At 41.2% G+C, this 16449-nt stretch overlaps 1 protein-coding gene across 3 annotated transcripts in view; it reads left to right on the forward strand.

Annotated features, from left to right (window-relative positions):
- The window catches only part of DAAM2 (dishevelled associated activator of morphogenesis 2), a 216431-nt gene that overhangs the window by 173801 nt on the left and 26181 nt on the right, over positions 1 to 16449 (forward strand). For all 3 annotated transcript variants that reach the window (XM_015620851.3, XM_015620853.3, XM_015620854.1), the window contains 3 exons: positions 1913 to 2019; positions 14357 to 14441; positions 15943 to 16049. In XM_015620851.3, the coding sequence (XP_015476337.1) occupies positions 1913 to 2019; positions 14357 to 14441; positions 15943 to 16049 (299 nt within the window). The remainder of the gene's footprint in view (positions 1 to 1912; positions 2020 to 14356; positions 14442 to 15942; positions 16050 to 16449) is intronic.

The following is a 16449-nucleotide window of genomic DNA, read 5'->3' on the forward strand; positions in this document are numbered from 1 at the left end:
ATATGCAATCTGTTTTCCTTAGATAAGCTTGGAAACTGGCTTTGGTAAAACCTGAGGCTTCTCAGGTTTTCAGACCTGGGCCATGTCTGAATAGTTCAATTTATTCATCTGTGTTTAACCCTGTGGGTTGGGGAATTGGAAATGGCATGGGAAGTATTATATCAATTCCTGCTGGATTTAAGGAAAGCTGGCTAAAGCCCCACATCACATACATAGCCAAAGGCTGAAACCTTTTTTTCTTTGGAATGGGTGCTGGTTGTCACTATCCAGGTGTCCTTGCCTGCAAATATTAGTGAGGAACAGTGAAGCTTTTAAACCAAGAGCACAGACCAGCAAGCAGCTTTCTTCCTTTCAACAGTTGCCCATCTCCATATTCCTCTGTCTTTCCTCCCCACAAACTGAGAAAACTTAGGAAAACTCTGAAATCTCTACATGGCAGTTTATACTGGGGGCATTCCTCTTGTTGGTATTGTTAGTTATTCTCTCAGAAATAATAAACCTACCCAATTCCAATTTTGCCTTTTTTGTAAACGCTATTTGATATATTGAGTAACATTTCAATTTTCTTTCTGCCAAGCTAGATGCTTTGGGCACATCTAGAAGAATTTACTGCGTGCATGTCTTCAGCTGGAGCATTGTACCTGCTTAAAAATGTCACTTTCTATTAGTGGTGGCTCGCTGCAGCAATTTTGGATGTGGCTGCATGAGTCCTTTGCATACCTAGGAGCAACAGAGATTTTTGGTAACTGACTGTAACAGTAACTGAAATGACAGCTAGCAGTATAAACCTATGATTTACACTGAACTCTCAAATGCTTGGGTATCAAAATTTCTTTGCAGATTAGTCATGCTGATGTAAGTAAGCCTTGAGCTGCAGAATCTTGCGTCCTGAGAGTGAATTCTGGGAAGCACCCATTCTGTGTGCTTGCCATGATCTGACACGTTTCCCTGAGTATTTGCTATTGACTACTCCCAGGAACAGGATGCTGGGGTAGATGGACCTTTTGATCTGACTCAGGATGCTTGCTGCTATATGCTAAAAAAGAAGTCATATTGCTTATTTGATGGGTGCATTTAAAGCTATACTATACTGATAAATCTCAAAATGTCAGGGCTTGAAAATATGTATGTCATGAAAAGACATTTTTTTAATGGTTCCTGCAGCAGTTAGCTGGGAAAATAAAAACTGGATGGTCAGACTGCATTTGCAAATATTTTATCTCTGTGTGCTATGACAAATGTTCTAGACTGGATTTTTAAGTTTTTTCAGGTAATGAGTATGGAAATGGCAGTATGCAGACAACTTTGGAAAAGGGTGATTTCTGTATAATTAAATGCATTAATTAGTTTCTAAAATACAACATTGTTTAAATGTAGATTTTTACCATTTAGTAAGATATATTTAGTAAAATAAATGTCATCATGCCCTACTGTTTACATCTCTCATATGATACGAATTGGTCAGGTCCAATGGCAGCCATAAGACATAACAGAAGGGGTTTTTTTGCTTGTTCTGCAGCCTTTCAAGAATGCTGTGTAACCCCTGGAGGAGGCATCTGCCTAAGATGCTGTGATACCAGTGTGCTTCATCATAATGTGCCTCATTCTCCTATCATGCCTGTTTTTCACATTGACATAATGTAATTGGTGGTAGAATGAGTCCAATAGGTCAGAATTAGGTCCAGTATATGGTACCAAAGATAAGCTTATAGGTATTAATGAATGATTTCTGTTTGTCTAGTAACACAGGATCTACCCCCATGCTTTTTTCTGCCTTTGTCTCCTTTTCTTATCATTTGGGTGGGTCTTTCAAGGTTGGGATGGATGTGTTCATTACACTGAGCTAAGTCTATCAGTCTTGAATGAGAAACATAATATTGATTGTTTTCCCTCCCTTTTGAAATACATGCAGAAAGAGATGGGTTCAACAGAAGACCTTTACCTCTCCACAAGAAAGGTGAAAGAGCTATCTGTGATTGATGGCCGGAGGGCCCAGAACTGTGTCATTCTCCTTTCCAAGTAAGTGTGCTAAGCCATAGCTCACAGGGTGTGCCACGCTCAATGCAGAGGCAAGAGGGGATGAAATTAAACAAATGTATGTGTTTATTTTCCCAGCTAGACTTGCTGTTTAATACCTGCAGAGCCTCAGCTAAACCTCTCTTATTGTGTCATAAAAAGCACATTTCTCATAACATGTTATTTCAATTAATAGAAATATCCACACACAGATTTTGTGTGTCAAACAGGTGGGCATCAGCTTCTATCTGAAGACTCATCATCAGAAAGTGATCACTACTCATTGGTAGATGAAAGCAGCTCATTGTCAGTGTTTGCATTTCACTCTAAGTAATGTGTTCCCCACGTTCTGTGTCTGTCATTTGTCTCTGTTCTGTGTGCTTCTTTCTAAATATTGTTCTGCCCATCTCCCTGGAATACAGCAGAGCTGAGTGTGATGTTCATTTTTGATTCATGGTGAGAACAGTGGTAAACATAGGCATTCATATTCAAGACCCTGAGATGAGCTCAGCTGGTTAGAGCATGGTATTAATTATATCAAGGTTGTGGTTTAAATCCCTGTATGGGACACTTAGTAAAGAGTTTGGCTCAGTGATCCTTGTTAGTCCCTTCTAGATCAGAATATTCTGTGAAGAACTAAGTCTTCTATTTGTAAATTAGGTTTTTGAAAGCAAGAGTTGCCTTTGTGTATTTCTGCAATGGCTAATGCATTCAAAAGCAGTGACATCAGGGCCCTCTATATTTTTTCATGTCTTTTTACCAGCATGAGTTCTAGGTTTGAGGTCTGTCCCTTTAAAATTTGTACAGACACTGATCAAACTGTGAAAGTTGCCTTTCATAACAGAGGAGGGACAGCAAGACTGGAGACAAAACCTGGTTAAGCTGTGGCAGTACTGAGCAGCAAAACTGTTTCATTGGGCAGTAGAAAATACATGTTCATATGGATGTGATACTTGTCTGCTCTAGCAAACTAACAGTGAAAACAAGGTTGCAGCCAGACCACCAGGACTGGAGCAAGTTCTTTCCCTTGCTTAGTGAAACCTGTGGAAGCTTTCATTGTGCTACTTATGTGGCATTAGCCTGCATATCAGCAGGACCCCACCACCCAAACCTTCAGTGAGGAAAGGCTTACATTTCTCTCTCTGCAGTAGTTGCTGCCAACACATATTTGCTGGTGTTGGCAGCTGATTGTGACTGGGGCAGAAGGATGGGGAGGCATAAGGGCAACAGGATTTTCAAGCTGTTTGATGGACCTACTGAATTGTGTCTGGGGTTCAGATTACCTGTAAGCAGGTGGAAAATTTCCTAGAAGTGGTAACATCATGTGTTTGGTTCAGTTGGCTGGGCTGAGGAGGATCCAGGAAGGTGGTCCATGACTTAGTATGGCACTAGATACTTATTTCTAAAAATCTTCTGTCTCCAAAACAAAAGCAATGTGGGCAGTAGCAATGCATGTTTTTCAACATTCATCTTCTCTGCTATGCAAGTCTGGACAATCTTAGCTGAGAAGAATCCTCTCTATACAGTGTCTTGGTTTGGAAGACAATCGTCTGGTAGGGAGGGCAGGAGCTTCCCTTGGAATGAAAATGTAGACGCCCCTCCCTCTGAATTACTATAATTTTGAAATCAAGGGGCTCTCAGGCAGAGATCTGGGCATAGGAATAACAGTTCTTTACTAGTATGTACAAGGCAAACAAACAACAATAACTACAGCATTAACAACAGAACAGAACCAGGGACCCCATGACAGCCTCCTCGGCTGAGACGGGAAAGGGATGGAGGAGAGGCTTTGCTTCACAAACCCCCTCGGGCAGTCAGTCCCAGTGCTCCTGCAGGGCTCTGAGGAACACTCAGCTGGAACAGCAGGGATGAGCAGAGATCCCAGGCTGGTGGATGACGTATATGAGCAGCTCCGCAGCGGTGGCTGGCACTGGCATGTCCCGGCAGGACAAGGGGGTGCGAGGCCCACAAACGAAGAAGAAAGAAGGAGAAGAAGGAACAACAGCTCCATCTGGGTTATGGCAAATTCCCTTCTCCTAGCCACAACAACTCCAAGAGTGTGTCCTGCTCTCCAACCTAAGAAACCAGCCACGCCCCAGCTGCCCCTGCCCTCCCCCATCCCCTGCCCCCCTTCGCCCTTGGGCCCAGCCAAAACTCTCTGTGTTTCTTAAGCGCCCAACAAGTACCAGCAATCAGGTTTCCCTGAAACTAATGGGCAAAAATTCTATAGATGAGATGGAACAAAAGGAAGGACATCCAACCCCCAACATACAGGAAGAGAGAAGGGATGGTTTCTGTGTTTTGCCTTTCTTTTTGCTGCCTCCAGCAGCAACATCATTGAAGCATGAACCTTGCACTTCAAGATACATGGCATGTGTCCACTCCAAGTGTGCCATGAAGTTAGCGCACCTTGAACTGCGAGTCTGGACTCAAACCAGAGGTGAAAAGCTGTGCTTTGTGACTGCCAGCTTCTTCACTAGGAAATATCCAGCTCTTACTGAAAAGATTGGGCAAGGAGACCAGCTGCTTTTTAATGCCTTTTATTGAGGTCAGCTCTAGGTGAGGGGGCTCAAGAGGCTGCACACACCACTACTGCTCCCAGTGGTCAACACAGAGGAGGAGATGATCAACTCTGCCGCATGGCAGAGCTGGGGCTTCTGTCCTCAGGAGAGTCCCTGGGGAAACACTGGCTCATTGAAAACCTGGGGTATTCATGCATAGCAAGTGTTGTTTAGTTATGGTGACAAGGTCCAGAACATCAGTCAGTTGCTCAGTGTTCTCCCTTACTCCTCAGCGTAGTCTGGAGTCAGGTTTGTGCCACGGCTCCCTGATTCTAGGGGTTTAGATGTTAATTCCACTTCCCCTGGCTGCTAACCTCCATGGGAGTTCAGCTCATCTACATACTGGGTGATGTCATCAGTTGCAGCAGAGGCAATATACAAGGCAAGGTGGCCATTACCAAGGCTATCACAACAACATTGGTATTTACCAAACATGACACAACATGAGGTATGTAACAAAGAAGGCACCTTATGGTGACAACATTCAAACTATAAATATCTTTGTATACTGATCAGGAGGTCACATTTTACTCTTTACATTACTGTTAGCAGGTCTTACATGGAGGATAGAGCTTTGAAGACCGAGGTGTCCCTGTGGAGCCTGCAAGTTTGCATAGTGCTCTATTAATTTTGCTGCTGTGGTATTGAAAACACCACCTGCCAGGGCTATCCCACTGGCTTAGACAATTTAATGTTTGTAACAGATAGTGTTACACCCAGAATATCAGAAATATTGTACAGGTTGGCCCGGGATTGGTATTCCTCCCCAGACTTCCCTTTTAAATGCAACCAGAAAAGCTAAAAACCTTTGGGAGCTAAAATAGCATCTTTACATTCTTGCCTCTGTTTTTGCAGTATGTCGTTATATGGTTCTAATATTAAAGGCAGGAGTTGGGAGGAATGTCTACAGACTGAAAGCTGAAAGGGTTTTATAACCCCTTTGCAGGTTTTTTCATTACCCCACATCTTCCTCCCTGAGGAAGGAGATACACTTCCAGCCAAATTTTCCCTGCTTGTTGCCATGCACTTGCTGCTCCTGCAGCACACCTCACACACGTGCATGGGGGTGTGCACACATATGCAATGAGAAGGGATTTAAAACTTGTGACAAATAAAAGGAGTTTGTGCAACCTGGAGCTGCAGCTCTAGATTTCAGGTTGCCACAGTATCTGCCAGCAGCTGCTTCCAATTGACTCTTACTGTGTATATATCCCTATAGTTTATTCCCCTTTACACTCAACCGTCATGTCCTTTAAAGTAAAATAGCTGCATGGGTTGAGTTTTCTTTCCCTCCCCTGCTCAAGTGTCTTTTTTTTACTAACACTGTGTTTGAAGGAGTCAGGTAGAGCTCATATTTCATATGGTCCAACAAGCCAAAACCTAGCAAGAATGAGAAGTAGATGTCTCTTGCTTTCTTTTGCAGAGAGTCTGCCACATGGTAGGCTGGAAGGAGATGAAAATTGAATTGCTAGTTGTTTTTTGCTGACATCTAACAAATTCATAAACCTTCCTCCCCAATCTCATCTCTATTTCCATAAAAAGATATTTATTTCAACTATTCAATAGTAGCATCTTTCTGTTTTCATGCAGAGAAAGGATTAAATTGTTTAACAGAGTCTGGTTGATCTAAAACAAAGCTCTGTTCCATAGGCCATCTTCAAAGGCTTAAAAAAGCATGAGATGAGTTTATCTCACATTACCTCCAGTAGACTATAGTTCAACCAGGGCATGGAACCATCTGTTTGTAATGAGTTCATGCACCCACCAGCTTCAAATTTAGCTTTCTTAGTGGTGTTTCAAACATACAATTATTTTTGTCACACTGGAAATCTGCTCTCTCTTATGAATTTCCTGATGTCTTCAGTTTTGACCAGACTGGAGTTTTATTGTCAGACTTGTGTGGTCTGGAAGAGTCACCCCAGATCCCCAAGTTTCCTGCTTTCACCTGGCAGCTGGAAATTTCTCTGACCTCTCTCACCACTATGGCTTTCCCTGCCTCTGTTACTTAAATAATGGATAATATTTTTGCTTCTCTGCGCCATTTCTTTAAATGTTCTTGCAGAACATCCCAAGATATGTATTGTTTACTGTCTTACTCTGTGAAATGCTCTGGAGAGATTCAATTCTTTGAGACATCTTGCTTGGAAGAGGGCTGAATGTATACTTAATGGAACTTCTTTGTGCACATTCTTTTGAATGAATTCCAGCAAAATAATTATGTTAGTGTTCTTCTGAATAATGTAATGTGTTTGTTATTTCTGTGGCTCAGTGAGTCAGCAGTTACCTTCTCAAGAGGCTGGAAACAGTAGGAGTGCTAGCAAAATGTCTCAAAACCAGTATTAGCAGAAGGCAGAATCTGACTATACAATTATAGTTTTAAATGTGAATGTGACAGTAGACAGGTACTAGGGGACAGGTTTACTAAATGTTTGTGTCTTTGTTACTTTAAACATCAGTAACGAAGAAGAAAAAAAGGCTTGGGCAGAATTTCCAATGAGAATATGAAAGAGGTAAAGTATTTTTTTCACATCACTGTACCTCCTCAGTGCTTTTAAACTCTTTCAGTTGAGACATTAAGGGGACAAGCTATTCAGCCAGTGTCAGTCTCTGTGTACCAGCTTTGCACTGCCCCAGTCCCTGTGTGCCTTTCTGCCATGTGACAATTCAGTGCTTCCACCCTTGTTTTAAGGTAAACTTGAAGCTGTATGATAGTCTGGGGAGATCATATCTTGATACAGAAACGGCTGATTGGACTCAGCATTCCTGTTCCTCAGTGTGCTGTATTGAAAAACACTGGGCAATAACCAGTGCCTACTGGGTTCCTGGAGAGATTTTTTGGGTTTAAATAAAGGTCCATAATAAATGGCTTTGCCTGTTATGCTGAGTATGATACTCCAAGGCAAACTAAACAAGTTAGTACAATCCTGTCTGAGATCACAACTAGGAACCCAAAGGTAGGGTTGTGATAAAAGATGAACCACTGCCTCATCAATATCTCATAGATTTTGGGATTCCCATATTTGGTCTTGCTTTGCTCCTCTTGGATCAGAAAAATAGTCATCCCAGATCCTTCTTGGAAGGTAATTGAGAGTATTTGAATGCAAAGTTGCTTGGTTACTTATGAACTTTTGCTGAAGAAGAAACCAGGAAAGAAAAGCCTGTTTCTTTCTGTACTTGCCAGAATACTTTCACAGTGACATTCTGAAAAGGCACCCGTGGAACCTTTTTTCCCAACATGTTGATATAATAGTGTAAGATGTACCTGGTAAAATGTCCCAGCTGTTGTCACACAAAGGTTAAACCACTGTTATCTTCACAACTGAGATGCTTGGGCAACTGAGGTAAGAGGATGTAGAAAGAGTGGCTGCATCTTTCTGTCTTCTGGCTGAATGTGAAGTTAGACCAGCCTGGCTCCTGAATGCTGCTTCTGAGAGGAGGCCTTTATGGGGTAGTGACAATAATCAGTATTCCCAAAACGTAGATATTGAAAAGCCTGCAGCTTGGAAGTTGTACAGAGCCTTAGGAGAACTCAGGAGCTAGAGAACACTTCTGTCTTAGTCACAAAGTTCAGGAATGAATTAACTAGTAGCCTGTGTGAAATGACTTGTGGAGATGGAGAATTCTGCAGTCAATAAAAGCTAAGACTTGGGTGAGCTGTACAAATTTGCCTTAGGACATAGCTAAGTATCAATCAGTGCCTGTCACTGTAACAGCTACTACTACTGCCATCTGTTGAGAGCACTGTAGTTCAATAGCAATGTGGTGGTTTTAAAGCACTAGTTAAGAATCACTAGAAAACTTACTCATTTCTTGCTGTGAGGTATGAATTAGGAGAAGGGCAAAACAGGCTCAAAACTTAAAAGGAAAAAAGAAAATTTATTAACAAAACTACAATAATAAGAAACTAGAATAAAACCTCTAGAAACCCTTCCTCCCCACCACCCAACCTTTCCCTTGTCCAACTGACAACACAGAGACAGAACTTGGTGGTTAAAACAGTCCCAACTATACATTAGTCTTTTCATCAGTCTTTGGAGAGAAAGGAGTTATCTCTTGTCATTCCATGGAGAGTTCTCCACAAGAAAACAGTTTTCTCATGGCTTTTCATTCCCATGATGGCAGCCACCTGGAAAAAAACTCTGCCATCATGCCCTCCTCCCATTTCACACCACCCTGAGGTGTGTTCATGGGCTGTGAACTCAAGGGGTATTATTTTAAGGATGAGTTATTCAAAGGCAAAGGTTCTCTTCAGCTGTCTCTGTGATCATCTCTGGGAACAGAGGTTTTCTCTTTTTTCTCCCTGGGGGCCAAGGGTCTTCATCAACTCTCACTTCTCTCTCTCCGTTCCAGCATTTAATGGGATCACAACTACTCTACCATCTACTCAGCTTCATCAATGGATACCTTTGCTCACATCTACACTTTGAAATACTTCATTCCCTCCCCCCCCCCAAAGTACTCTTTCATGAATTATAGGAGTTTTTTAGAACATTACTGTCCATCTCTATGGCTTTACCAAAACAGTATTTCAGCTTATTAAAGCATCTCCTCATTTTCTTTCCATCTGAGGCTAGACTCCTTCTTTTACTGGCTTTGATGGTTTATATTGCCTCTTTACGTGTTGATCATTCTTGCTTTCTGCTCTCTGGAAAGGAATTAAATCTGCAGGTTTTAGCTGGGTAGTTAAAGGGTTAAAATCTGGCTCAAACCGTGGCAAATATTCATGGTGTCGGATTTCAGCTCAGCAGTGCAGGAAGGCAGTGGATGGTTTTTGGCTGCTTTTCGGCTTGGAGCCGTCTGTGCAGGCCATGGGGCGGGCATATCAGCAAGATGTCAGCAGCCATGGCCCAGCCCAGCCTAGCGTCAGGCCCCCCTGGGAAAGGCTTCAACCACCCGGCTGGAATAGGACCCGGAAGGCTTCCCGGGAGGGCCGCAGCAGAGCCTGGCCCTGGCCTGGAGCCGGGGGAAATCCTGTAGGCTCCATCCTGTGCCCGGGAGTCGTGGGAGGCTGAGCCCAGCCTCCGCCGAGCCACATGGGCCTGGGCAGGGGGAGGGGGGAATGGGGGCTAGCCAGAGTTCGGTTACCTTTCAAAGCCAGAAACAAACAAACAAAAAATAAAAACAAAAAACCAACAAACAAAAAACCAACAAACAAAACCACAGAAGCTCTCGGTCTTAAGGTTAAAAGGTGGTATTCACAAAGGTTATCTTACTTTTCAATAGTCAAAAAACTGTCAGTTCTCAGAACTGGCCAGCTATTGGCCAGGTCTCAGACAGAGAAGAAACTCCCAGCAGCCTCTCTCAGAGCCCTCACATCCGTGGATGTTTTCCAACTCTTTTTCCTAAATGCCAACCTACCACAAGGAGGTATAAAACGTCCTTGATACATGATAATCAGTCCTCTTCTCCAAGGTAAAAGAAACAGTGCGTCCTTGATCCCTGTGGTATGCGAGCTTAACATATCTGCAACAACATTCAATTTCTCTGTTACTGGGAAAGTATCTTCCTTCTCAAAAGCTAAGAAAAATCCAAGGAACAAGCCCATGAAATAACTCACTTTTTCCTTGGAGGGGGAGATGGTTAATGAGTGACAAGCATTTTGCTTTGATTCATGGGAGGGAGAAATGGAGGGGGGAGGTTACTGTTGAGTTAAATCAATGGGTATATTTAAGGAGGAAAAAACAAGTGAGCACTGGATGTCTGTAAGGGAAGTTGATGTAAAACTGCAACATGTCTCCCAGGCATGTTCCAAGTCAGGCTGTTGGCGTTCTCCGAGCGGATGAAACAATAAACCATTTGATGTCTGCGAGTGAAGCTGGTGTTAAATCAGTCGAGGTGTCCTGGGGAGATTAGTGATATATTATTGTGCAGAGTCAATAGAAATTATTTATGATGCCAGAGGGGAGAGAGGGATGCATGCTAAGTAGCATATCAGAAGTTATTTGGTACTTTTGAGCTTTAACATTGCTTGAAGATTACTCAAGCAGATGGACTTCCATATGCTGGCTCCAGATGTGCAAGTGAAGGAAGAAGGAGGGAGTATTCTTGGTAAAGATCTTTTTCCTTCCTCATCTGACCAGTGTCAGGCTCCTGTTGAACAAAAACAGGCAGTATCTGTGCTGTAAATGAATGTGCTGCAGCTGAGGAAAGGGGCACTGTATTTTCTTCTGGTCATATTTACTTCCTGTGTTGTGATCCCAGGATACGTGATTTCAAGAAGTGTAAATCATAGGGAGTACAGCTTGAATTGTATGCTGTTCCAAATTGAGTTATCTCCAGCAGCTAGAGGAAGAATGTCTGGATCTGAAAAGCTTGTAAGGAAGTCATTGCAAATTTCCAGTAGATACCAAAATGTCATTTCTGTAGTGTAAATTTTTGGGCCATAGTTCCACTTTAATTTTGATGTCTCTCTCATATGAGTTTTAGGCTCTGAGGGATACCTCTTTTCAGTTTTAAATTGAAAGATTTAACACATGTGCTTTAGGTTCTTCTTTAATCAGTTCACCCATTTCTGTTTAAAAGCAGCACATCTGTTTCACATTACTGCTGGCCATCTTTAAGATCTGCTGCATGGCTGGGTATGAGTTTTGAAAATAGACAAAGAATCTCTTGATTAACAATTCTTTGGCCAGTTATTCAGGCAGTTTTTAAGTGGGAAGATCTGTGTTTTGTTTTGTGTTGTTGCTTTTGAAAGGCATCCTGTCCCAGAAGAACAAGCCCATTTTGGAAGAGTTAGATTATTTTTCTGTAAATCCTTCCATACTAGTAATTAGATTGGTAATAATGTAGGATGCACACCTGCAGGCACCATGACCCTGTTGCAGTCTGTAAGTGACCAAGTTAAATTGCTTCTCAGCAGGGGACTGGCATCCATTCTGCTTTCCTCTACTGTGGGCTAAACTATTCAAACCAGATGTTTTTCTGCTGATGGCTGGCAGGGCACAGAATCATCCAAGAAATCAAAGTGTTTGTATAACTCTCTGTCCTTGGGGCTCTCAATTATTTTTGAACAGAAGATGTTTTCAAGTGTATTTAGTGCTGATGAATAACAGCAAAAGAGGAGCTTGGAATCCTTGGGCTTCTGGACAGAATAGCATGATCAGTGGTAATATATGCAATGCCATTGCAGTGGATATATGTCAAACCTGTTTATTGTTTGCTGCATGCCCAACACACATAGAGGTACTTCCACTGTGTGATGGGTGGTCAGTGAGTAATTGCTCGAGTAATTTGCATGAAAAACACATGAAATGCACCCTCATTCTTTTTAAACTCTGTGAAAGTAGCAACAAAACTCCTCACCCTGGTGTTGATGCGTTGCTTTATTTCATTCCCCCTCACAGAGTGTGTGCCTGTGTTACAAGTCTAATCTGCAGACTGCAGATTCTGGAAAATTCAAAGGTAGGCTCTAAAGGAAAAATAATCAACAAAATGTAGCACTTTAAAAACTTTAGGCACCAAATTGTTTGGGCATATGTGTATGTGTCTCCTAGGGACCAGCCCCACAACCATCAGTTTCAGCCATTCTCTGGTCACAGTGTTTGATTGGTTCAGGGTCACATAGCCATGGACTTTACAATTCACTATTTAAGCCAAAAGTAACCCTTACATTTTCTGACTGAGGCTGTAGACCTTTATGCAGAACATCATGTACTGAAGTTTGGTTTTTTGATCCAAACTAATGACTTGAAGTAAAAAGTTTCCAACCTTTTAATTATAAAACTATTAATCCTTATATGTCATGTGAGTGTTATAAATACACATTATAATATTGGCTTTTCGCAAGTATTAAGATGAATGTTATATGTATAATGTTAGAATGGCTTTGCTGTGTGAATGTAGTTTTCTTCTCTACTGCAATTAGTAAAAATTTAGGCATAAGTGGTAATAATATAGTATGTTTGAATGGCCTGCTGGTTAGGATAACCTCCACTGAACAGATGATGGGGACCTGGCTGCTATCAACACTCACCACCTGTGGAAAGAAGGACCAAAGCCCAAATTAAAAGATGATAAGAAGAGAATTAAAACAACAAGCCAAGAAATGTGCATGCTCTAAAAAGATGGATCCAAGTAGTGGCCATGCTAAAAAGTTCCTTGGAAATGTAAAATAGTTAATAGAAAGTTTGAATATGCATAAAGTTTATGAATATGCATCAAGTTGATGCAATAGAAATGGTATATAAAGGGTGTTTCCAAAACACCAGGTGTGCTCTTGGCAGAGTGCCAAGCACCCAGACATTTTAACCCTTTGCTTTGTCTTTGTCTCCTATTGTCTTTTTTATTATGCCTTTTAAAACTTACCAGAACAGTGAATGTCGTTTTTCACATGAACATGGCCCAATTATGAAGTTTTTCTGGAAATTCAGTACTTTATCTTGCTTAGCTGGTATCAGTTTTCCCTCCTTGTGGAAAGATGATATGATGACCAACTTGGAACACAATAAGAGCAATTGGTTCAGAGATGTAATATTTAAAGGATTTCAAATGTCTGTTGATTCATATTTTAATTTCCAGCTGTTGATTAAATTGGGCAATATTAAAATATTTAAAGTTTTTTAGATTTATTAATATTTCCTATCTGTAAAAGTAAATATTTTCTTTTGCTTTTACCTGGTTCCAAAAACATTATTCTATCCACATGCCAATGGCAATGTAAAATTTCAACATGGAACTTCCTAGCACTGAAGACTAAAACATTTTGCCTCATGTATCAGTCTGTGTCTTATTTATATTTGCATTTTCTGTTTCTACAGTTAATTAATTATATTGTTAGTAGAAGGTCCATGGAAACTGTAGACTTCACTCTTCAAATATTTATTTTTACACTCTACTGTTTCAGTCCCAAAACTGAGATTTTCTTGTAGGGTAGCTTTTCCTTTATGGTTCACTTCAATATTCCTTAGTCTCCTGAAATGACTTAAGTATCATGTGTTGGGGTTGGTGCATTTCTTTGTTGACATCTTCTCTGAGAACCACCAAGTTAATTTCAGATATCCATCAAGCAACATCTTGGTAATCACAAATTTTGACTCCTCCTAATCTGCCATGGATTTCAAGTGGAGACCTTGACACTTCTTTATTGATTCTGTGTTCAATTGTAGCTGATGACTCCTACTCATTGTACACAGATTGACAGGAGTAGGTGCTAAGGAGAGTGTAATCTTAGTACCTCAGATAACATTAAAAAGCTCCTGTTTTCAGAGCTTGTTTCACATTGGATATGTAACATGGCAGATGACAGACAGCAGATGCTCTTTGTTGCTTTGTCATCTGTCATTGCTGACAGAGTGAACTTACCTAGCACAAGCAGTTTTCTTGCAAGAAAACCCTTTCTCAGTAAAAGAGTTCTCAGTCACATTATTTGTTACTATGGGAGATGTTTTAATATTCACAGGTCAAGGTGTTACATGAGCTCAGAGTCAGAAGTCACATGGATGTGAAAAGTTTTATTATAGCAAAAGAACGTAATGAGGGAGGTGTCCAGTATGGGGGAACTTAGAAGAACTTTTGATCTATGAGGACTTGATCGTTATTAATCACCATCTGATTTTTGACATTTGTTTGGTTAGCTGAAGAGGATGAAAATATATTATCCATAAAACCCCTGTCTTTAGAACTGATTTGTTCTTACTGAATATTCTAGAATAGTAACTTCACAGTAGAGCTTGCTGTGGTTGTTTCATGCCTGTTTAGTGCAGCATTTCAGGCTTCCTACATTCTGAATCATCAGTCACTTAAACTTTGGACTAATGGTACAATGTTGATACTTTTGAAAGGTTGAAGCTGTCTAATGAAGAAATCAGACAAGCAATCTTGAAGATGGATGAACAAGAAGACCTAGCAAAAGATATGCTTGAGCAGGTGAGAAAGATTAAAGTCAGATAAAACATTTTCAGGTCCTTCACTGCCTTTTCTCAAGTGGATATATGTACTTGCACTGCTGGTGTTTCTGCAGATCAGAACTTGGCCCTGTCATGTTAGTGGAGCTGCATATGAGAACATGAGAAAGGTATTTTTCCCAACGTTATCGGGTATACCTCTATCATGTAACTGTTTCTCGGTGCAAAATTTGCCTGATTACAGGTGGTATGAGGTTTCTTTTTATGTCCTCTCTTCCATAATTTTTCTCATTTCTACTTTTTCCTGATGATTATATTTTGTTGCTGTTGTTTACCTTTTCTCTTTTCTTTTTCTTCATCTCCCTTCTTTACCTGCTTTTTTTGTCGGAACATGCCAGGAACCAGACCATGTAGGTCAATGGTTAGAGCCAGGACTAGAAGGGATCTCTCAGAAATATTAGAAGGGGAGCCAGGGGTTTCCATCCCCAGCACCTAGTTGACTGTACAGCTTGTGAGGAAAAAAATCCCCACAACTACACCACCATTGCCCAATTTCAATTTATAAAATGTGACAGATGATGCTTTCACCAAAGCGACATGTGATAAAGTTCCTTAGGAGTGGGAAAAACATTATAATTATGAACTGTCTAATAAATGTGATTCCTTCTTTCTGTGCTGTCACAGTGTTTAATCCTGCGCAAAAAGCTTTTCCATTGTGGAAATTTACTTGTCACGTTATCTGAATGACCACAGCTGCTCCAGAGGTCACTGCAGGCTTCCGATGCTCCACACCATTGAATATCACGTATTTGCAGTGCAATAAAGTATGAACAAGTGGCAAAAGGCAGAGTGCTTGATATGCCTTGTGAGCCATTTTTGTGAGTGTGAGCTGAGGCTGTGTGCAGTATTTATAACCATACTAATGCACAGCTACCACCAGATATGTCAAAAATCTATAAAGAGTATGAGCTTTTAAGGTCAGCATATGAATAGCAACCAGTGACAGACACATATCCAGTTGCTTGGTTATTGTTTTATTGTTTCATCAATGTAGGGCTTATCCAAGAGAGACAGATGAGGCTTTGCGTATACTCTACAACGGGCACAATGGGTACTTCATTGTTTGGGACACATCCTGCCCTTGTTTCCACCAATCTAAACTCCAAATAGTGCTGTGGGAATCGAGTTCTCTCTGTACTTCCCCTTTAGTAAGTTGCAGTAGCACTTGGCCTTTAGGATTTTGAAATGGGAAATTCCCTATAGAATTAAAAATTAATCTTAGTGGGGTCAGTGAAGGATAAAGACAGAACAGCAAGCAAAGGTTTAGAAGAGGTCTGTTTTGTAGACACAGCTGCACTTTTTTGAAATTATGGTCACACAGCTGAGTCAATGTGATGCTTCCCAGTGGTAGCAGGGAAATCTGAGGGCTTTCTCTCCACCAGGGTTTTTTTGTGCTCCTCCGTCCCTCTCTCATTTTCCTTGGATCTCACATCTCGATGTTTGGTCTGTGTCTCTCACTCTAGCTACTGAAGTTCATTCCTGAAAAAAGCGATACTGACCTGTTGGAGGAGCACAAACACGAAATTGAGCGCATGGCCCGGGCAGATCGTTTCCTCTTTGAAATGAGCAGGTCTGTTTGATACATTATGGGAGAGTGCATGCAGGACTTCTCGGAAGCAGTTGTAATTGTTATTGAAAATTGATCATGTGGCACTGGGGCAGAATGTACAAGATTGTGGGCCAGCATTATACCCTGTGTTTGCCAGAAGCCCATGAATGTTGCAAATATTTCTGTTCATGACACAAACTTTATTGACAAGAAGCACTCTCTGTACATCTGTGCCCTGATGGCAAGCAGAAATCTGCCTCCTTGCCTAAATTTGTTCACCAAAAGCAATGGAGATCCAAGTATCAGATGTAGTGTAGCCAGGGGTCAGAATTTAATATTTTTCTGTTAAGCTATCTCATCTCCTCATCCTCTGACCCTCTTTCTTGTTCCAGCTTTGCTACACCCCTGATGAGGATTAACA

The sequence above is a fragment of the Parus major genome, chromosome 3 (genome assembly GCF_001522545.3).
Source record: "Parus major isolate Abel chromosome 3, Parus_major1.1, whole genome shotgun sequence".
NCBI lineage: Eukaryota > Metazoa > Chordata > Aves > Passeriformes > Paridae > Parus > Parus major.